Source organism: Notechis scutatus, chromosome 2 (assembly GCF_049901735.1).
Source record: "Notechis scutatus isolate UNSWTSFEM ecotype Mainland chromosome 2, rNotScu1.2, whole genome shotgun sequence".
NCBI lineage: Eukaryota > Metazoa > Chordata > Lepidosauria > Squamata > Elapidae > Notechis > Notechis scutatus.
Window position 1 is genome coordinate 78,871,486 of NC_142010.1, and position 22,361 is coordinate 78,893,846.

Genomic DNA, 22,361 nt, shown 5'->3' on the forward strand with positions numbered 1-22,361 from the left:
CTGTCCTTTCTCATAACTACAGTATTTGAAAAAGAATGGATAACAGTTCAGCTTTAGTTAGACATAAAGCTAAACATAGAGCCTACATTAAATTATACATCACTTCTATGGAATACAGAATGGGAGTTTAATTATTTAGAGAAAGTATCCTTTATTTCAAGGTAGTTCCAAAGGTTACCAGTAGATGATCCCATGTATTTCCAATTAGGGCTGTAGGAAGGTCACCTAATGTGGTTCAGAGTTCTGTTCTGTAAACAGCCTTATCCAGTCCAGATCACCCGTGAAGTAAGGACATAAGAGAGTAGATTGGCACTGAGCCAACCTGGTGGCTATGTTGAATGCTGTTTCCAGATGTGATTACTCTACCTAGCTGTGAATTGTCTTCTTTTGTTTTAAATTGTTGTACTGTTTGGCTATTTAACATTGTTTTAACTGTTTGTAAGCCACCCAGAGTCATATATATGGATTTTAGTTTGCATTATCTTTTAGTATGGTTATTCTTTTTAATAAAAAAATGTTTAAAAAAATATTCAACCCTATCAAGGGTGGTATAACTACTTCAATAACTACTCCTATTTTAAGGAAAGCCTTAAATCTTGACAATGGGCAAATATTATTTTGACTTTGATATTATTCCAACTAAATAAACTTGCAGTGCAATTTGGTTTGGTTTATTTTTTCATTTATGAAGACAATGCTTCTTTTCTAATTCCAGACATTTTAAAATTCCATAATATAATAGCATGACATCACATTACCATTTAATAGTTGCTATACTAAAATTGTTCCTCAAAATTAATGCTTTGTATTATAATAATTTTAGCTTGTTTGTCCCATGTAATTAATAACCAATGTATTATGTTTTGTTTTTCAGGTCCTCCAGTAAGTAAAATTGACATTACTCTTGGTCACGAGTCAACAAAGTTAAGGCATTTATTTTCCTTTCTGTCTCATTTCACAAGAACAGGGCTTTCAGAAGAGGTGTGTCTGGTCCAGAAATTGGTACCAGATGCTGTTTTCTCTTTCACTCTTTCTCTTTTTCTCTCTTTCTCTTTCTCTCTCTCCCTCTGATGTAGGGAAATAGCAAAAGAGGAAAAAGTAGTTATTTATTTCTTTGCCTAAAGGGTTTTGTGCCATTTTGAACTTAGTAAAAGCCTTTTTTTCTTTTAAGAATAGCTTTTTTGTTGTTCATCTCAACTTTTTTTAAAAAAAATATACTTGTTCTGCTGTTATTTTCATAAATGTTAAATTGCCTTGCTGCATTTCAGTCTCTGAAGCTTTAAGAAATAATTACTAGAAATGCAGATTACATACATTCTATGACTGTCCAGAGGAATGAACAACTATTGTCACTTCGAATGCATCTTATAAATACAGTTCCAGCAGATAATTATATAATCCTCACTCCACTTTGCCTCATACATCTGTTATTTCTTTTTAAATTTGCTACTTTTTTGCATGAACAAAAGAAAGAAATATGGAGGGAAATTGAAAATCACCATAATAATATACTAGATTACTGTGTCTTGATTCACATAGCAATGTCTTTGGACGCTGAACAAGAAAAAGGGAAGATTCCCAATGTCACGGAAGATGGCAATCTGTGTCTCATCAGACAGCCTGCAAACAATTCTTCATTGTCAGCGACAGGCCTATATAGGAGTAGCTTAAATATTCATCTGTCTCCCATGGAAAGAAATCCAATGTACCTTATTCTACTTCAGTAGCAAGTTTAGTATTTCATTTTTTACCTTGTAACTTTATCCAAAGGTAAAAGGAAATATATTTGATTAACCGATTGATTTGATTTAAACTGACTTTTAATCCAGAAACTCATATTTTGAGTATCTAATCACCAGAGTCCAATTTCACTAGTAGGATCTCATATCCAATTAACTTGGAAAAAAAACACCAGATTACTAGAGCTATTCCACCACTCCTTTGCCCTAGAATCATGGGAGGTGCCACATTCAAACTCCAGATGTTATCAGTTGACAATGCAACTTTTCCTGGTGACTGTTAGACATTAGATCCAGTGCTTTTTTTATTTTAATTTTAATCTATTGCTAAATCGTTGTCTTGGCGTGGTGAAATGACACTGCAGCTACAAATTCTGAGTACAATAATATGAACAAAGCTCTCTGTTCCTGGTCCTCTTCTAGATCAATTAAGAACTATCCTGGAAATTTAAGGCAAAACAAGACTGCCTCTGAAAAAAACAAAAAAGTAAAATGGTTCTCAAAAATTTAGATCAAACCTTTCCTAGCGGTTATAGTTCTGATAGGTTGGTGGCAACTAAAGCATAACTGAACTGCACTTTTTTGCTTTAAGTGTTGATAAGTACAGTGGAATATTGTTTTTCTGCCAGTTGTGTGATGAACGGTAGAAGGCATATGTTCTACATAAGTATCCTCAGATACCTTTGTAGAACATGCCTTCCTAAAGTCAGTTCTTGAACTATTTAAACAACTTGCCACCTATTTTATCTTCCTCACTTATCAAACATCATATCCTTCGTCTTTTCAAATTGCAGAAAGATGCTCAGGTTGCAATACAAAAGGGAATGAGAATCTGAAGAACTTGCTTCAATCCTATTGGTATAATAAGACAAGACCACTTTATCATCCAAGTGTGTTACCCAATCTAGGCAGGTCACAGTAGACACAGATAGTCCTTGACTTATGATCACGATTCAGTCCAAAATTTCCACTGCTAAGTGAGATGGTTGTTAAGTGAGTTTTGACCCATTTTATGACCTTTCTTACCACAATTGTTAAGTGAATCTCTGCGGTTGTTAAGTTAGTACATGGTTGTTAAGTGAATCTGGCTTCCCCATTGACTTTGCTTGTCGGAAGGTCACAAAAGATCATCATAGGACCCTAGGACACTGCAATCTTTATAAATATGACTGGTTGTAAGTGTGAAAAATAGCCATCAGTCACTTTTTTCACTGCTGTTGAAACTTCAAATGATCACTAAGCAAACTATTATAATTGAGGACTACCTGTACTGCCACCAAGTTAAAGCAGAGGCTGTTGGCATATGCCAGCCATCTTACCCATAAGTAGGCTTTTCCCAGAACTTACAAATAAATATGAAATAAGTGGCTCTCAAATTTCCTCTGGGGTTAATAATAAAAGGAAGATTTAACATCAGCAAAGACAGAAAAGTGTGCTACCCTGGACTTTGAAAAATGTTTTTCTATTAAATTGTACAGATTCAAATATGAAATGTATTAGAAATTTAATTACAACACATGATGCTTTAAAATTCAATTTTAAAATTTAAATGAGACATACAATTTTAAATGATGTAGAAACTTGAAAAACTTGTAAAATGATGTAGACATTGTACAAAATGTGACATTTTAATGTCCTTCTCAGGCCCTTTTGGACCAATAGAGATTTTGTATTTAAGGAATATTTTGTAATACAGCAGTCAACTAATTCTGAATGGTATAATTTTAAGTTGTTTTATAATTTGCCCCATTAACTGATTGGTATAATAAAACCAAAATATAAATAAACAAATAAAATTTAAAATATCCTTACTGAATTCAGTTTAAAAAGTAGAAATAATAGCTTTGGATTAAAATACTATTTTCCCCCCACATGGAGCTGCATATTAAAATTCTTATGTTAAGATTCTTATAGATTGCAATCATATTCTCAGCTGTGAGGCAATTATATTTTTTCAGTTATTTCAGTTTTTACTTTCTATATTTGACTATTTACAGGTGAAACTCAAAAAGTAGAATATCGTGCAAAAGTTCATTTATTTCAGTAATGCAACTTAAAAGGTGAACCTAAGATAGTTCAAGCCATGATTTGTCATAATTGATTATGGCTTACAGCTCATGAAAACCCCAAATCCACAATCTCAGAAAATTAGAATATTACATGTAATCAATAAAACAAGGATTGTACATAGAACAATATCAGACCTCTGAAAAGTATAAGCATGCCTATATACTCAGTACTTGGTTTGGGCCCCTTTTGCAGCAATTACTGCCTCAATGCGGCGTGGCATGGAAGCTATCAGCCTGTGGCACTGCTGAGGTGTTATGGAAGACCAGGATGCTTCAATAGCGGCCTTCAGCTCTTCTGCATTGTTCGTTCTCATGTCTCTCATCTTTCTCTTGGCAATGCCCCATAGATTCTCTGTGGGGTTCAGGTCAGGTGAGTTTGCTGGCCAATCAAGCACAGTAATCCCATGCTCATTGAGCCAGGTTTTGGTGCTTTTGGCAGTGTGGGCAGGTGCCAAGTCCTGCTGGAAAAAGTAGCCAGCATCCCCATAAAGCTCATCTGCGGAAGGAAGCATGAAGTGCTCCAAAATCTTCTGGTAGACGGCTGCATTGACCCTAGATTTAATGAAGCACAGTGGACCAACACCAGCAGATGACATGGCTCCCCAAATCAACACAGATTGTGGAAACTTCACACTGGACTTCAAGCATCTTGCAGTGTGTGCCTTTCCATTCTTCCTCCAGACTCTGGGTCCTTGGTTTCCAAATGAGATGCAAAAGTTGCTCTCATCATTAAGGAGGACTTTGGACCACTGAGCAACAGACCAGTTCTGTTTTTCTTTAGCCCAGGTAAGATGCTTCTGATGTTGTTTGTTGTTCAGGAGTGGCTTGACAAGAGGAATATGACATTTGAAGCCCATGTCCAGAATCCGTCCGTGTGTGGTGGCACTTGATGCACTGACTCCTGCCATAGTCCACTCCTTGTGAAAGTCCCCAACACTTTTGAATGGCCTTTTCCTGACAATCCTCTCCAGGCTGTGGTCATCCCTGCTGCTTGTGCACCTTTTTCTTCCACACTTTTCCCTTCCACATAACTTTCTATTAATGTGCTTTGATACAGCACTTTGGGAACATCCAACTTCTTTTGCAATTACCTTTTGAGGCTTTCCCTCCTTATGGAGGGTGTCAATGATGGTTTTCTGCACAACTGTCAGGTCAGCGGTCTTTCCCATGATTGTGATTCCTACTGAACCAGACTGGGAGACCATTTAAAGGCTCAGGAACCCTTTGCAGGTGTTATGGCTTAATTAGCTGATTAGAGTGGGACACTTTGAGCCTAGAATATTGAACCTTTGCCCAATATTCTAATTTTCTGAGATTGTGGATTTGGGGTTTTCATGAGCTGTAAGCCATAATCATCTCAATTATGACAAATCACGGCTTGAACTATCTTGCTTTGCATGTAATGAGTCCATCTCATATATTAGTTTCACCTTTTAAGTTGCATTACTGAAATAAATGAACTTTTGCACGATATTCTAATTTTTCGAGTTTCACCTGTAGGTAAGATTTATTTTTCTATTTTTGTCCCATGAAGTAGCTGTACAATATTAGAATTGTAAAGGAGCTTTTTCCTCCCAGAAAAGGTCTATAAAATTAACTTATTTTCCCTTATAAAACACATTTTCTTTCCAAGGGTTATAGATATGGCCTGAGAAAGTTCCTTTAAACTCTCTAGTGGTTCTCTCACTGGGCAGACAAAGAAGGGTTATTCCAGTGGTGGGATTCTATCAGTTTCCCTACTGGTTCGGGGATCACGCACTTCATGCATGCGCACGAGAGCATGCTTAACACGCATGCATGCACAGCTTTCCAAACACCAGCTGAGGGTCTGCCATGACAATCAGCTGAGATGATAAAGAACAGAAAAGCGCAGGGCTGGGTGGGAGGGCCGATCCTCTTCTTTCTGCTCTCAGCTGATCGTCGGAGGCTTTTTTTATTACTGGTTCGGCCAAAGAGTAGCAATTTTTGCTACCAGTTCAGCCAAACCAGGTCAAACTGGTAGCATTTCACCCCTGGGTTATTCCCTCTGAGAAGGGTGTTCACCTCTTAATTGAGAATACCCAGATAAGTAAAACACCTTGACTATTCACTTAAATTGGTTTATTGAGACAATGTGGTTGCTTCTTCCTTGTTCTGTTTGATTTAGACTTGTTTGCAGCTACACGTAGGGATTGATGCATACCTATGCTGCATACCTATGGGTAAGCATAGGTCATAGATGGTTGCAGACTAGCAACAGATATGTACCCCTCTCCAAACCACAGATGCATGTGTTGCAGTGACACAAAAATCTAGTTCTTGCCCAGGGGTGGGATCCAACAGAGTTAACTACCGGTTCGATGATTTATGATGTGCTTCCCTGCACACTGCGCGCACATGTAAATCTTCATCAGCTTGCTGCCTGGACAGCTGAGCAGCGCTGCATGCAGAGAAGCAGTCTTTGAAAAAGCACTTTTTTCCTGCTTTTTCAACCACAGCTGTGCCTCACACGGCAGCTGAGCTTGAGAAAGCAGGAAATGAAGGTTAGGTAATAGCCCGGGCGGGCGGGTGGGCCAAAACAGCAGCAGACATAGAACCAGTTCTATGTCTGCTGCTCTTCAGAGCTACCAGTTCTACAGAGCTGGACAGAACCGGTAGAATCCCACCGCTGTTCTTGCCTTAGGAAGACCAACAACAGTGGTTCATAAACCAATTTAACTGAATTGTCAAGGTTCAAATTACATGGTTGTTCAGTCTCATATTTTTATCCAAGATCTTTTTAAATCTTGGTGTTCATTTGTTGTAAATCCATTTGTTGTTTCAAATTGGCCACCTATAATGAATGGAAAGAAAAAGGGAAGGAAGGGTATTTAGTTCTACTGGCTCACAGATGCTTCTGCCAACCAGACAACAAACTAGAGCAAAGCTCAGTAAAATAAATGAGTACTCTACTGTAGTTGAACAACTTGACTATGGAGCAAAGCCATTTATACTGAAATATAATCCTGCTTGTTTCCATATTAAAATTGATCATATCCAATAAGAGTGAGTTTCATGAAATGGGGCTGTGAGTAGAGTTATGGGGAAAATAAAGGTTCCATTAGCTAAAATGTTTGAAGATTAGATTTCTGTTTAAAGTTTTTAAATATATCCATTTTCCTTTTAGTAGGAAAAATATTTACTTTGAAAAGTCATGTATAGAGATGAGTGAAGTTTGCTGAGGCATAATACTTAAATGGTGGTCTTGTACAGATATCTGTTTCTCTATTTCAACTATATCATAGGATTGTTACAAGAATTTTAAAAGGCAGATACCCCTGTCATAAATTCCTATTTTCTGTTATTCTGATATAGATTTTCTAGTGGTAGAACCTACTAGATTAATTTGTCTTCTAGATCAACTCCTAAATTTTGATATTAACTGTGAACTCTTGCTGCTGTTAAGTGCCACTGACTGTTCTTATTGTTTTCCTTATTTAATATCACAGGGGCAGTCAGGACGAGATGGTTACCCGGTAATTTTATTTTGCAATTTTTCCTGCATATTGTTTATTCCTGCTTAATCCATTTTCACTCTCTATATTTTATTTGCCCCTTCAAAAGTATCAAACTAATATAACTTCATCCACTTGAACATCTGTTTACTATCTTTAGATTTGCTGACTTTAGTAACATCAGTTCAAGATATTTAATTATTAATCAAAGCACTGTAGCTGCACCAGTGGTGGGATTCAAAAAATTTTTACTACCGGTTCTGTGGGTGTGGCTTGCTGGGTGTGGCAGGAAAGGACACTGTAAAATCTTCAGTTAGAGATGGTATTTGCTGATTTTCCAAACCAGTCAAAATTTGTGCTACTGGTTCTCCAGAACTGGTCAGAACCTGCTGAATACCACCTCTGAGCTGCACTACACTTTATAAAGTTCCCATATGCATAGTATTACTAGTAATGTTGGTCTAATAAATACATGCTAGTGTTAGCATCTGAAAACTATCTTTACAGTAGAATATTAATCCTATTGACTGATTACTATACAAGAAGTATTCCTTAAAGTCTCCCTATTGCTCAACCATTATTACTGACATTGCCGCTTTCTAGCATATTCCATAATTTATATCCTGAAATATGTTATTTGTTCCTCAGGTAGCACATATGTCGCTAATGTATTCAATTTATGGAATGTATTGAACATTCGTTATGAACACTTATTTGATATTGGTATTGCATAAATGAAGAATATGAACCTCCACCAGCTATATCATGTTGTGAGCTTTTTAATTTTTTTTTACTGGATGGTTTTTCAAATTTATTAGCTTTAAGTTCAAATTATATATACTTAGGAATAAAACCCATGCATTCCAAAGAACTTAGTTCTGAGTAGATCTAGTTAAATCCTTATAAGTAGCAACATAACACTTCAAAGAGAAAGGGTTTCTATATTAACAAAGTTCCTTTCCTTCATGGCATTATATTTCTTCATGCATACAGTCATTATTTTGTTGTTGTTTTAAAGGATGAACAATGGCTTACTTCTCCCTTTCCCCCCATCCTGTAGCATAGGATTATGAGTGTGAAGAAATCATAAGATTAAACAAACATCTGATAATACCGTGTTTCTCCAACAATACGGCCTCCACCAATAGGAAGCCCCACCATGTTTTATTGGCATAAAATCAAATTAAGCCCCTCCCTCCAAATTAAGCCCCATATTAAACATGCGAAATGGGGGGGGAGAGGGGGGGCTTGCCGTTAGTAAGTACTTTTTTTAGTTGCATGCCCGGATATGGTGCTGCCTGCGTTGGTGGGGCACTTCATATCGGGAGACCTTCCACCGTTGCTTCTCCCTTCTCCCTTGCTGCCCCTTCTCCCTTGCTGCCGCGGCGTTTGGTGCAGCCACGTGTGGCCAGTCAGGGCTCCTCCCTGCAACCGGAGCCCTGAGGAGACATTTGGCTTCAGGCGCTCCCGTCTTCCCTTTGCTTTTGAAGGTAAAGCGAATTATTTTACAAAGCCTCCCTGCCCGAGAGGGCAGCCCAACCCACATGGGGAGGCTAATTTCCGGGGCCTCTTCGTTCCTCGCTGACCTCCCTACGCTGCGCGCCTCTGACGCCGCCGCTCCCTTCAGCCCAGCGAGCTCTTCCACCTCAAAGAAAGGCCAGGCGGGCGGCCTGGCAGCAGCAGCGGGTCTGAGCCACCGCAGCGGAAACAGCCACCACCCGTGCCCGCCGGGAGACGCCAGTGAGGTTAGCGCCCGCCAGCCCGGGCGAGATTGGGCAACAGGGGCAGGAGGAGGCACGCACACACCGTGAGCTTTGCCCAGCCCACGGCTGTGTGCGCGCCCTGGCAGGATGAGCTTCCGGGCGGTCGCCCGGGCTGGTGGGCGCTAACCTCGCTCGTTCTCCCGCGTCGGGCTACGGGTGGTGGCTGTTTCCGCTGCGAGCGGCTCAGACCCGCTGCTGCTGCTCCGCAGCCGCCCGCCTGGCCTTTCTTTGAGGTGGAAGAGCTCGCTGGGCTGAAGGGAGCGGCGCGTCAGAGGCGGCGCAGCGTAGGGAGGTCGGGAGGAACGGAAGAGGCCCGGAAATTAGCCTCCCCATGTGGGTTGGGCTGCCCTCTCGGGCAGGGGAGGCTTTGTAAAATAATTCGCTTTACCTTCAAAAGCAAAGGGAAGATGGGAGCGCCTGAAGCCAAGTGTCTCCTCAGGGCTCCGGTTGCAGGGAGGAGCCCTGACTGGCCGCACGTGGCTGCGCCAAACGCCGCGGCAGCAAGGGAGAAGGGAAAGCAACGGTGGCCCGAACCCGAAGGTCTCCCGAATATCCAAGCTGTCGCCGCCCGCCCACCCACCCGAGGATGCAAGGGGGGAGAATTAAGTCACCCCCCAAAAAGACGTCCTAGCCGTTTTTTCGGGGGTCAAAAAAAAATAAGGCCCGGCCTTATTATGTGAGAAACACGGTATTTCTTTGAATCTTTGTGAGCCATTGTTGCTGGCCTATATCCCCTCTTTGACATCTTTTAGTCAAACACAACCAAAAAGCAGTTAGTGCTGTGAAAATAGCAGAGATTTATTGATGTCTCTTAGTTTTGCTACTATAAAAGGCAAAAAGGTGTAATAATGAATATAACAAACAATTCAGTTGACCAACACTGAAAATTTCATTTTCTTAAAGATAGAAATACACAAATATATTGAATTGTATACTCAATACAAGAAGTACTTCAGATTCTTTTTTTTTTTAGAAATGCCCATTTTTAGTCCCAATTCCATAAAATACCGAATTCTTAAAAGTCATAGAATGCGCTAAATTTGATATTTAGATTGCTTGATAATAAGTTTATAATCTGACCTTGGTAAGAAAGCAATGCATATTTATGCCTACTGACACAGTACATTACATTCATTCATAAGCTTACTCTTTGGCATGAAAGCAAATAATAAAGTATTGTTCTTGGCAAATATCATATGAGACGTTTTGGACTGGAGCCTAGAAGCAAAACTGGAAAAAAAAAATTCTAACTTTCAGTATGCCTGCAAGATTTTACTGTCTTTTTCTTTTGTACAAAAAGACAAAAGTCCTTTAGAACATTTCTTGTAAAGGATGGCAATTATTTAATAATTGTGATATTTTCCAAGATGACTACATTTTTTTTAATGCTTGATAGATTTTCTGTACCTTGCAGAGGCTCAACAATAATATTGGAATAATTATTTGGTTTTGGGAGCAGCATAAAAAGATATAACCCTTGACTTTTCACTGCTAACAAGATAGTACAGAGAGTGGATCATCATTCTGTTCCATTTCTTATCTTAGTTCTACTTATACTCTTGCTCCCGATTCAGTCAAATTATATCGTTAGAATTTGCTTACATATATCAAGCAACATTGATCCTCATATAAATAAGTGCATATCAAAAAGAAGTCCCTATAACTTTATTTCTGCATTGTCTTCATTCTTCATATAGCCAATGTTACTCCACTTGTATTTTCAGAGAAGACAATTTCAATTAAATAAAAGTTATCCTTTAGAGGAAGTAATATTTGATCATATTCAAAATAGGGGGAGGAGACAGGGAGGCTTGCAATACAACTTGCCCATTTAAATTATCTCTCTTGGAAACTTTTACAAATATTTGTTAAAGGGATTGTCCCAACAAATAAGTCACATTTGGCTATGTGAATATCGCCATATTATACAAAAGAGACATTTGTAAAGCATCAAACACCACATTTGTTGTGGATCCCAGAGTTCTGCAGTTAATCACTTAAACAAATCATTATATATGTTACAATGATCTACCCAAAATATTAATTGAGCTTTGATGTGAATCAGCAAAAGTTACAGTCAAAGTGGGAAGTATACAACACAGTAAGTAAAATATTTTCAAAAAGATGGGTTTACATGGATGTATGCTTATACATGCAGCATATTTGGGCATGCTGGGTGAAAAATAGGCCTAATACCCTCTGATGAATTCCTGATGCCAACTAATCCCTTTGGTTATCTTCAGGTTGGGTAGAAACATAGAAAACTAATGGCAGAAAAAGACATAGTGGTCAAGTCAGCCCTTTGAATTTTTTTTTTAACAAAGTTTTTTTGTTGGAGATGTGTTTATTCCAACTATGTTTAAACTCAGTTACTGATGACTGACCCACTTGGATATTTGAGAATGAAAGTCTAGCAGCAGTAGCATAGTCTTTGCTTTCTCTACTCTACCTGATAATGAAGTAAAAATGCATAGATATATAATCTATGCATATAGGCTAGCATCCATAGCAGTGATAGTATTCTTCTGGTTTGGCCCGGTTCAGCCAAACTGGTAGTAAAAAAATTGCCAAGCTGATAGTAAAAAAATGCTACCAGTTCAGCTGAGCCGGTATTTCCAACTATCAGCTAAGTGTCCATCAGCTGTGCCGTGTGATTTAGATTAGCTAGAAAGCAGTAAATTGTTGGATTTCTTGCTTTCTAGCTAATCTAAACTGTGCAGCACAGCTGATTCCCCCCTTGCTTCAAAATGCATCTTTTCCAGCACTTCCCTGAGGCCCACTAGGCCAAAAATGGGGTGCAGGGGAATGCTGCATGCCCCCCTGCTCCATTTTTGCTTCCAGGAGGCTTCCCTGAGGCCCACTAGGCCAAAAATGGTGTCCAGGGGTGCTGCAAAAGAAAAAGAGAAAGAGAAAGAAAGAGGGAGGGATGGGACAGGGAAAGAGAAAGAAAAAAAGAGAGGGAGGGAGGGAAAAAGGAAAGGAAGGAAGGACCACAAACCTTGGCAACTAGACCAAGGGTCTTCAAACTTGGCAAGTTTAAGACTTGTGGATTTCAACTCCCAGAGTTCCTGAGCTAACATGATTAGGAGGAGGAATTCTGGGAGTTGAAGTCCACAAGTCTTAAAGATGTCAAGTTTGAAGACCCCTGCACTAGATGCAGCTTCAGAGGATGCTTTGAAACAGCACAGCAATCCAGGGCTGGAAGGTACCTGGAGGTCATCTAGTCTAGGGGTTGCCAACCTTTTGGACCTCAGGGACCATCAAACTCATAATTTTAAATCCCAGGGACCACTAACCAGTTCTGTGGGTGTGGCCTAATTTGTGGGTGTATCTTGGTGGTCATGTGACTGGCTGGGCATGGCTTATATGTAAATATTATAAATATTTATATAAATATTGATTTTTTATAAAAAAAGAGCAACTTTTACCCAAAATCAGGCAAAGCAGGCAGGCAGATTGAGTTGCTCACAGAATTATTCAGTGATCTATCTATCTGCCATCAGCTAGCTCAATCTCTCAAATTTGCTTGCGTCTGCACTGATTAACAGAACCTTCAGTACTAAGGGAGGTTCGGCTGTGCTTAAAAGAAGAGCCGAAGATCTAAAGACTGGCTAGAAAGCAAGAAATGCAATGATTTCCTGCTTCCTAGCTAATCTAAATCTCCCGGCACAGCAGAACACCTGATGGTCAGAAAAAGGAAAAATAGCAATTTAGCAGGCAAGTTTGCTGGGCAATGAGTGAGTGGGCGGGGAGGGTTCCCGCGGGCCATGTGGGCAGTGCAGCCTTGTGTTTCTGCGTAGCCTGGATTAATTGCTTTGGGGGGGTGCTCTGGGGGTGAGATTTCTCTGCGGCCCACCAAAGTTTTCTCACGGCCCACCAGTGGGCCGTGGCCCACCTGTTGGCAACCACTGATCTAGTCCAACCCCCTGCTCCAGAAAGTGAGTTTCTGTCTTTTGACCCCCAATCACCTGACCATGTAGTCACATCTACTCAGTCACATGACCACATAGCCACACCCACCAAGCCACGCCCACCGAACCAATAGGAAATTTTTTTTGAATCCCATCACTGATCCATAGAGAAAGAAGGCTGAGCAAGAGAATTTAGAGAACAAAGTGGAATTTACAAAAGAGTCTAAGTGAATGAGTCAAAAAAGAAAAAACTTAAGAAACCAAATGAATGAAAATGAAATTAGCTTGCAGTTCTGACCTACAATATTTGTGGCATAATTGAATTCCTACCTCATTCATAAATTGCAAATAGCAGCAGAATAAATTGCTTACAGATGTAACACATATGCTGACAATTATAATGAAATATGGCCATCCTCAATTGAAATTTTTGTGTAAAAAAACCAAAAGCAGGCAAGCAAAATATTTCTACCTGAAAACGATCTGGCATGTACCTGCAAAAATGTCAGAAGATTAAAATAACAAGTAACCAAACTTTTCTGATGAGCGGGCATGAAGACTTAACAGATCACAAAAAGAGGGTACTACAGAAGGACTTGACAGAGGAAGACAGTCAAACAAAGGAGCAAGCCCAGTGATGTAAACGATAATCAGAAGCAACTGATGTAGAAGATACTCTGCACTGCGGAAACTTTGAAACTTCTTTCTAACCATTGTTGATGAAGCATGCTCTAAGTCTTCAGGAGAAGAACAGACACAGAAATAGGATGGTATATCCCTACACAGGGGATGTGGCTGTGCTCTGCCACAAGACTAAAGGACAATTTCTGATAGCTGATAAATAGTTGGCTGATTGCTAGGAACATAGATCAAGAAAGCAACACCCAAGATTTATCTAAAACATTGAGAGTTATTCATTTCTGCTAATCCATGTTTGAACAAATGGTATTGCAAACCAAAGGGATGCCATGATTTTTGAGGATCAAGAAAGAACACTGGAGAATGCGATAGCTAAAATAGCGTTCTTATTTTCCTTTCAATCTCTGGTTGGAGGATCGAATGATGAAAGTGGTGGATTAAATAGATGATGCCAACTGGAAGGATTTTGTTTCTAGGACTGTGTTATCTGCATAGTAGACTGCTGGCACAGAATGGACATCTTATTATGATTAGAAAAAAATGAGTTCAGCCAACAAATCTTACTTATTATTTTTATATTATAGAGACCACCCAACTCCAAAAGATTCTAGGCAGCTTACATTTTAAAAACAGGAGACAATAAAGATTGACAAGAAAATTGTACTTGTCCAGAAAAGAAAATGACATATACAATAAGAAAAGTAACCTCCAATCTAACCCATGATCTGGGAGAGCAGTCAGGTTTTCAAGGATTTTCAGAACCTCTTCACAGTGGAACCCACATGGATCTCTGGTGTGTGTGAACACCAGAGTTTCAAACTGAGTCTGTGCCAATTGGAAACTTATTGGAAACAGTAAGTAAGAACATCTATTAAAGAGTTATATGCTGCAGAAGGAAAAGGGAATGTGTCATTGCATGATTATTGGTCCTTTTACAGCTGAGTGTGTGTTTGTCACTTTTAGCAGAACAATTGCTTCTCAAAGACAAACTATGGAGGTGTTTTCTGATTCCTATATACAAGTATATTTGCAAGAATTAGAAGAAAACTGAATTATTTATACCAGCTTATCAGACTTTTAAATAGAATGTCTTTTCCTCCCTCTTACACTTTCCTTATATCTTTCCAAGAGCTATTACTTCCTAGGGTCCTGCACTAAGCTGGTGATGAAGTAGTTGACTGAAATTTCTTTGAGAAATTGTGGGTAATGGGTGAAGTGCCAGTTGTTTTGAGGAGAGCAAATGACTTTATCTTCAAACCCAGAAAAAAACAAAATCCAGACCACTCAGCCAGACTTTGACATGTAGCTAAATTCCTGAGGAGATCATAAGGAGATAAGCCTTCTTGAAAACGATGTGGTGAGCTAGCACTGAAGATGTTACCTAGTTAGGTAACAAAAATGTCTGCAAGCAACCAGGCTCAGATAGAATCAAGGACCCCCCACAAGTAGTAATTACTAGAAATCAGCACTGATTTTTCAAAAACAAGTTTTGAGTCTTATCCTACTCAGGTAAAATATTTTCATTTCAGCAAAGCATTTGACAATGACATTTTGTGACATTTTGATTAATAAACTAATATAAGTGAAAGTTTGAAGGAATTCAGAGTCTTTAGCCTTAGGAAGAAAAAACTGAGGGAAGATTTGATAGCGGTCTTCAACTACTTGGAATGGTGTCATATGGAAGACATCAAGACACGTTCCCTGTTGTTGCAAAGTACAGAATACAAAAAGTAAAATTAAGTTACACAAAGGTAATGCCAATTATGTTAAGTGAACAATAATAAGCATTGAAGGCAATGTTTGGAAATCAATGGACAAAAAAGAAGGTAGGTTCCCCCTCACTGAATATGTTCAGGGATCGTCCAGTGTGCCATTAGAGGATTCTTTAGTTTGGATTCCTGAATAAACAGGAAATTGGGCTCAGTATCCTAAATGTCCCTCCCAATTCCATTATTCATTTGTTTCCTCTAAGGAAGGTGGCACAAAGTAGTATGGTATGTGTTGAGGTATCACTTATCTGAGCCTGGGCCCATAACCAGTAGTATGGCCTGGGCCCATAACCAGTGTTGAGGTAATTCCCCATTAGGAGAATGAGCGCATACAGGGAGACGTATTTGAGAGAAGTGTTTGAATAATACACACACAGTACACAGATACACTGTACAGTAAATGTAGGTTTTTACTTCCAGAAAGTTTAAGCAAAGTTCAAGATAAGCAGTCCAAAAGTCATTCACAGGTAAATCAGTCAGTTTTCATCCAGGGATAACCCAATAACAAATTCCAGTGTCAAAAACAGTTCAGTAACAAACTTATATCAAATCCAATAATATCAGTCAATTAGAAGAAATGGAGGATAACAAATTCCAGTGTCAAAAACAGTTCAGTAACAAACTTATATAAAATCCAATAATATCAGTCAATTAGAAGAAATGGAGGAATGGCAATACTTCCAACAGAAGGAAGCAGAGACTTACTCACACTCTCTTCTGAGACTAAGGCTAAGACAAACCAGGTTTCTGGCTCCATCTTATGGCCATTTGAGAAACCACACCTAATTTGCATTTTCTTAAAGATACAGTTTTTAAAATGTTTATCCTGGTTTATATATTTCTAACCCAAATACCTGTTAGGTGACTTATATTCCTAACAGTATGCTCTCTCATAATGTAAGAAAACAGCTAATAAAGCATGATATGACCTTGTATTTGGTCAAGTTGGTGTTCTTTGATCTCTGATATTTTTTTTGCTTTGTCATTTAAATTTGCATATTTATTGTTTTGAAAAACGGGGTAAAGTTAATTTACTTCTTTTAAGGCTTAGGAAAGGCATAGTGACTGCATTAGGAATTCCTTTAAATAATTAATTTCATATAAAAGGATGGCATCAGTTGGATCCAATCAGGTTAGCTGCCTGTTTCAAGCTGATATGAAAAGGTTTGTTCATATTTTTAAAACATGTACATGGAGAACATGTAGCCCTCAAAAGAATACTGAATTATAGCTCATGGCAGCCTTAGCCAGCCAACTGAGAATTATAGGGGATTACAGTTGAACAACATCTGGAAGATTGCTCGTTCTCCACCCCTGTTTTACAATTCACATTGCCTAAGGCTTCAGCAGTTCAATAACATGAGCTAAAATAATCAACTTGATATCCTCCAGATGCATAGAATAGTAAACCCTGTATGCCCAGGCAGCATGGCCAAAAGTCATAGATGGAATTGTAGTCCAAAGTACTTGGAGATACTAGATTGTCTGACAGAAGACTATTTTGGAAAATAATGATGTCCATCTGTGCCTTCAAATGGATGGTTGCAGAACTTCTCATTTAGTATACATGGCATTCAAGTCATTTTCTCTAATGGCAGTGAACTATAGAATCCTACTATTTTTATAGTATAAAAAGAATCCTCTAATTGAGGCCCAAATTAAATGTGACCTTAAATGAAGCTAATAATTATATATGTATTTGTGTAATTAAAACATTTAGGTGGAAAATGTGGATGAAGGGATCCAGATCAGGAGCTAGAAAGAAAAGGGAAAATATATTAAATCTTTCCATTTCTCCATTTCCAGTTTATATCTCCTGCCCTCTAGTGACTAACTCTGTGTGGTTGTATAGGTTTCTCAGAAAAATGAACAAATTTCTACTCCATATGCCGCCAAAACAATTTAGATGATACCACTTCATAAAGATCAGGCCGTATTCATTCAGATCAATGTCCATGGAGATCTCAATCATCCTGGACGTGGTTGCCCTAAAGATGTTTTTAAAACGGCAACTGGACCTTCTTTGTTTTTTCCTTGAAAACTGAAGAGCTTGTTCAGTTTATTCAGATTTACTATCTCCTTATTCATTATCTTGATTTCATAGACACACCTCTTAATTTCATTTCATTTATCCATGTACTTTATCATTTATTTTATTGTTCCAAGTCTCAGTCTTCCATATGCAATGGTTGTCACCAATGAAGCAATAGATTCTGACCTCTGTTACTCATCATGGCTTTGTTTAATCAAATCTATCACCTAACATTTTTAAAATAGGTATAGACTAGATTACCATCTTTATTCACGTTCAGACTACGTGTAGTGTTTTCCAAATACAATCTAATTTATGCATTTGCTTTATTGTTCCCAATACAAGGAGCTTCAGAAATTCAGAATCTTTATTGTTGTTCTAAATTACTTTGTTCCTCAATTTGTTTTGCAGCATCGATCAGGTTCTTTATCCATTTTTTGAATATGTTTTCTCCTATTAGAACCAGAAGTCACTTCAAGGCATGAGTTAAAAAAAAAAAACAACACTATAGGGAATCCCATGACAAATGTAATCCTTGATCCCTTACCACTAATCTTCCTTCCCAAAGTAATAATTAAAAAGAAACAATTATAAGTTCATGTTTCCTGGAGTCTGCCATCTAAAGTGGAACTTCCCATTGCTTTATGTCAGACTTTACCAGGAATTCAACTGCAGTTTCATTAACTAGCTAGTAGCAGAAGCTTTATAAACATTTATGTATCTATATCATCTATATCTGTATCTATCTCAGGCAACTGCAGTGTGTGTGTGTGTGTGTGTGTGTGTGTGTAAAGATATTTATGCCAATTTCAGAGTTGATCTTGTCCTTTTACTCTTTCAACCCAGTAGACTTTTGACTGTTCTTTTCCAGGCCTTGAGTGTCAGAGACACCTGTTCCATGTTTATATAACACCTCTGTCTGAGTGGAACATTATCCTCTCTAGCTAGCTTCAGCTTAGTTTCACAGCAATGCTTTGAGAACAATTCAAGATAGTGGAAACCAATGCTAACCAGAAATGGCTGTTTAATTATAATAATAAAGAGCTAATCTTATTTCCTTATTCTTCCCATTGTTGTTGTTGTTGTTGTTATTATTATTATTATTATTATTAATATTTTTAATATTATTATTATTATACACAAAATGACAGTGTACATAGCAAACAAGATAACTATGCTGGGTTTCGTATCACAAATCACTAGTCAAACACTTCCCAAGTGTTTAGGACTGTGTGATGTATTGGTGGATTAGGCAAGCAGATCCCAGTAAGGTGGCCTTCTGCAGCTGACCAATGGTGATTTTGTCAGCGCCAATTGTTTTTAAGTGCTTGCCTAGGTCTTTAGGCACAGCACCCAGTGTGCCGAGTACCACTGGAACCACCTGCACTGGTTTATGCCAGAGTCTCTGCAGTTCGATTTTCAAGTCCTGATAATTATTATTATTATTATTTTTCCAGAGAATAAATATTGGTTAATTAAATTTACTTCCTGTGCAGCACAGAGAACCTAGGATGCTGCTGAAGTAAAATTTTGATTCTTAAATGATTGTGATTCTTAAATAAGATATAGGTATGTTGTATTCTACAATATAAAAAATCATAACAACAATTAAAATGTTTTAAAACTTTTTCTAGCATTAACTTCTTGCTTCCTTGTAAGAGTAAACTAATTCAATTCATGAATTTGTTTTGTAGAGAAAAGTTTTAGAAGATTTTTTTTGTATGGATTTTTTTTTTGAGAAATATGTTTGACAATATCCATCTTAAATGATATGTGGAAATAATTCTAGACTATCCTGTTGCTTGAATGCCAGAAAAATTAAACAAATCCATCTGGAATGAACAGACATGTGCAAAATAGGATTTTTCTTTTCAGTTTTCATTGCAGAACTCCAACTCTATCCCCAGCTAGAGGACAATTCCATTTTTGTCCTTGAGTTCAGTTAGGTTAAGGGTGTGTCATATGCAACAACATGTTGTGATTCAGGGCATTTTTTTAGCCATTAAAAACAATGCCATTCCTAATTGCATTGAACTTTCTTTTTAATTAGTGTTTTCTTTTTTATTTATTTTTTGTTCCTTTATAGAGGAACCCTTGTTTCATTTTGATCTAAAGCTGAAAATAAAAAAATGCAACCAACTTGGAAGAGAAAAGAGAAACTAACTGTGCTTCCTTTCATAACTACATTTATGAGCACAGCTTTTGTCAAGTAGAATTAAAGTCATTCTCTATTCCATCCCCATTGCTTATTGTCAAATATACTATGTGTTTTATTTTCCAATGTACATGCAAAACATTGAGCAGTTTAAAATGTTTTCCGTCTGTTTCTGAATCCTATAGAAACACTTTTAATTAATCTGATTGTCTGATTGGATTTTAATTATAGAGAATTGGGTTAGAAGGTTAGCAACCTTGCTTGCTCCTGTCTGTCCCTGGAGGAAAAAACATTTGAGAGTTTAATTTACTGTTTTTTGGCATTCATGCACAGTTTGATGACTATCTAGATTCTAGACAGTGACTCTGTGTCTAAAAATTTGCCCAGTCCTTCAAGATCTGTGCTTCAGTTGTGCAAAACCTAGAAATACAGGGAATCATGGTATCATTGTCATAAGGATCGTGACAATTAGATTTTAAGTTTGACAAAAAAAAGCAAAACAGTAGAAAATCCAGTTGGATTAGATCATGGGAAGTACAGTAATTGTTCCACTCTACTCTACCTAGACCAGACCCTGCTTAGAGTACTGTATCCATTCTAGGTAGCTTAGTTTAAAAAGGACGCTAACAAATTCTAGGAAGTTCGGAAGACAGCTATCAAGTTGATCAAAGTTTGATTAGGAACAATGGAATGATCTAGGCATGTTTAGCTTATAAAAGATAAGACTGAGGGAAGATATGGTAGCTGTATTCAAATATCTGAAAAGTTGTCACTCAGTAGAGAGCTCATTACTCCTGAAGACTGAACATGAACCAGTGGGTTAATGGTACAAGGAAAGAAGTTTAGGTTAGACATCAGAGGAATTTCCTGAGTTTATGAACTGTTGGGCAATGGAACAGGTTATCCGATGAAGTGACGAGTTCACAAACTGTCGAAGTCTTCCAACAGAGGTTGTGCTGACAGAGATGCTCTATGGACCCTGCTCTGAGAAAGGGGAGGGGGTGAATTAGATGATTACTTTGGCACCTGTCAACTGTGGGATTCTCTGATCTACAAGGAATGGCCCTTCTGATCTGTACTAATAATACCTGGACAGCTATGTGTGGGCAGACTTGATCTTGTCCCCTGGCAAGCACCTACAGTAATTACTTTCTTGTCTGCTGCAGCGAAATAGCCCAGCTATTTTGGGAAGGCAAAATAGAGGTATCTGAAAAAGCAAAAACAAGAACAGGAGCAGCAAGGGTATCTTTCTTTCCCTCCAGGTTAGGACTTCTTTTGATGCCTCAAAAGTTTGTTCTTCTCACAAAATCTTGATTTTTTTTGTAAAATTAGGTCATTGTTAAGATTTATCTTAGAACCATGGTTTTAAAGATTCTTCTGAGTCCACACATCTTCCAGTGCTCAATATTGAGAAACACTACTCTAAAGGCTAGGCAGGATTCCTTATCTTCTGATCATCTTAGGTATCTAAGAAGCCTAGGTAGCACTCAAAACAATTTTGTACTTCAGGCTTCTGCCAATCATCCACATCATCGGCCAGGAGTGTTCCTAAAGGTAAAAACGATACTTAACTAGTGTATTATTTCTGTACCTAATAAAAAGCTCAACATTTAGAATAGAGCACTAAAATATGCTGCCACCAGCTTTTAATTAGGAAACAGTCACCCTATTTCTGGGCCAATATAAAGTTTTAATGGGTTGTGCAGAAACAAAACTTTAGCAAAATCGATTGTAAGCTGATTATGGTGAACTTAGGAAATGATAAAATGTGCTTTCTCCTGGGAAACTCAGAACAATTTGTATACTCTCTGTCTCATTCCTGGTGAAATTTGCAGTGTAGACATAGCAAAAGGGTTGCCTTAACAGATATTACATTCTATTCATAAAAATATTTTGAAGATGCCACCTTTGCTTCATTCCTAATTATTTAATCATGTAATATAATACACATGAAGTAATTGGCCTAGTTATGTTTGTGTATGCAGTTATAAGATCTGTCTGCACTTCCCTTATTTCAATCAATTTCTTCTAGTTTGGAAACCACAAAGCTACACTAAGCTCATATATATTTATATTTATCTACTGAAAATGGATTGTTCCCATGCTGTGTTGAAAAGGGGAAAGTTCCTCATTCTAAGAATCCATATCATGGAGGGTTTTTTGCAGTTAAAATTTTATTTTATTAATTTATCAAGAGTCATGTGATGTTAATTTTTGCACTTTGAATGCTGTTTTCTTTCTTTGAACTGCTGTCGGGGCAGAAGGGGTTAGAGGAGACTAAAACTTGATAGCCTCATTTAACCTTAACCTTTTACCATCTTGAAGCAACCTTGTTGATCTGGATTCAGTTATTTGAGTAATGAAGTACCAGTCAGCAAGAATAAGACTGACAGAATTGAACTCTATATTTGGAAGACATCTGCAGGCCCTAGCACTGAATTAATGTTTTAGACACTTTCTTTGTTTCCAACATAAATATCCTACTGAGATATGTACAGCCATATGCACATTTTAAGTAATGGTGTATTTGAGGGGGGTATTTATAATACTATATTTCTTTCCTTTTTTGTTTCAAATTTTGTCTGGTAGACTTTTTTCCTAAGCTCAGAGGCACCCTCTAGTGTTTTGTAGGCTATGTAAATAATCATCTTTCTCTGTTCCATTTTTTAGGATTGTGGTTCTCTTGAAAATATAAGTTCTCCCCACTTCCTTTGTATACTGATCTATATCTACATCCAGAATACCAACCATAGATATGTAAAGCAGAAATGGAAACCTTCAATTAATTTCTATGGCGATTCTCAGTCATCC

The 22,361-nt window shown here is 38.0% G+C and overlaps 1 protein-coding gene across 1 annotated transcript in view; it reads left to right on the top strand.

The window, feature by feature from the left end:
• The window catches only part of COL23A1 (collagen type XXIII alpha 1 chain), a 307,738-nt gene that overhangs the window by 206,640 nt on the left and 78,737 nt on the right, over positions 1 to 22,361 (top strand). The window contains exons 4-5 of the mRNA XM_087955257.1: positions 875 to 981; positions 7,276 to 7,302. Coding sequence (XP_087811383.1) covers positions 875 to 981; positions 7,276 to 7,302 — 134 coding nt within the window. The remainder of the gene's footprint in view (positions 1 to 874; positions 982 to 7,275; positions 7,303 to 22,361) is intronic.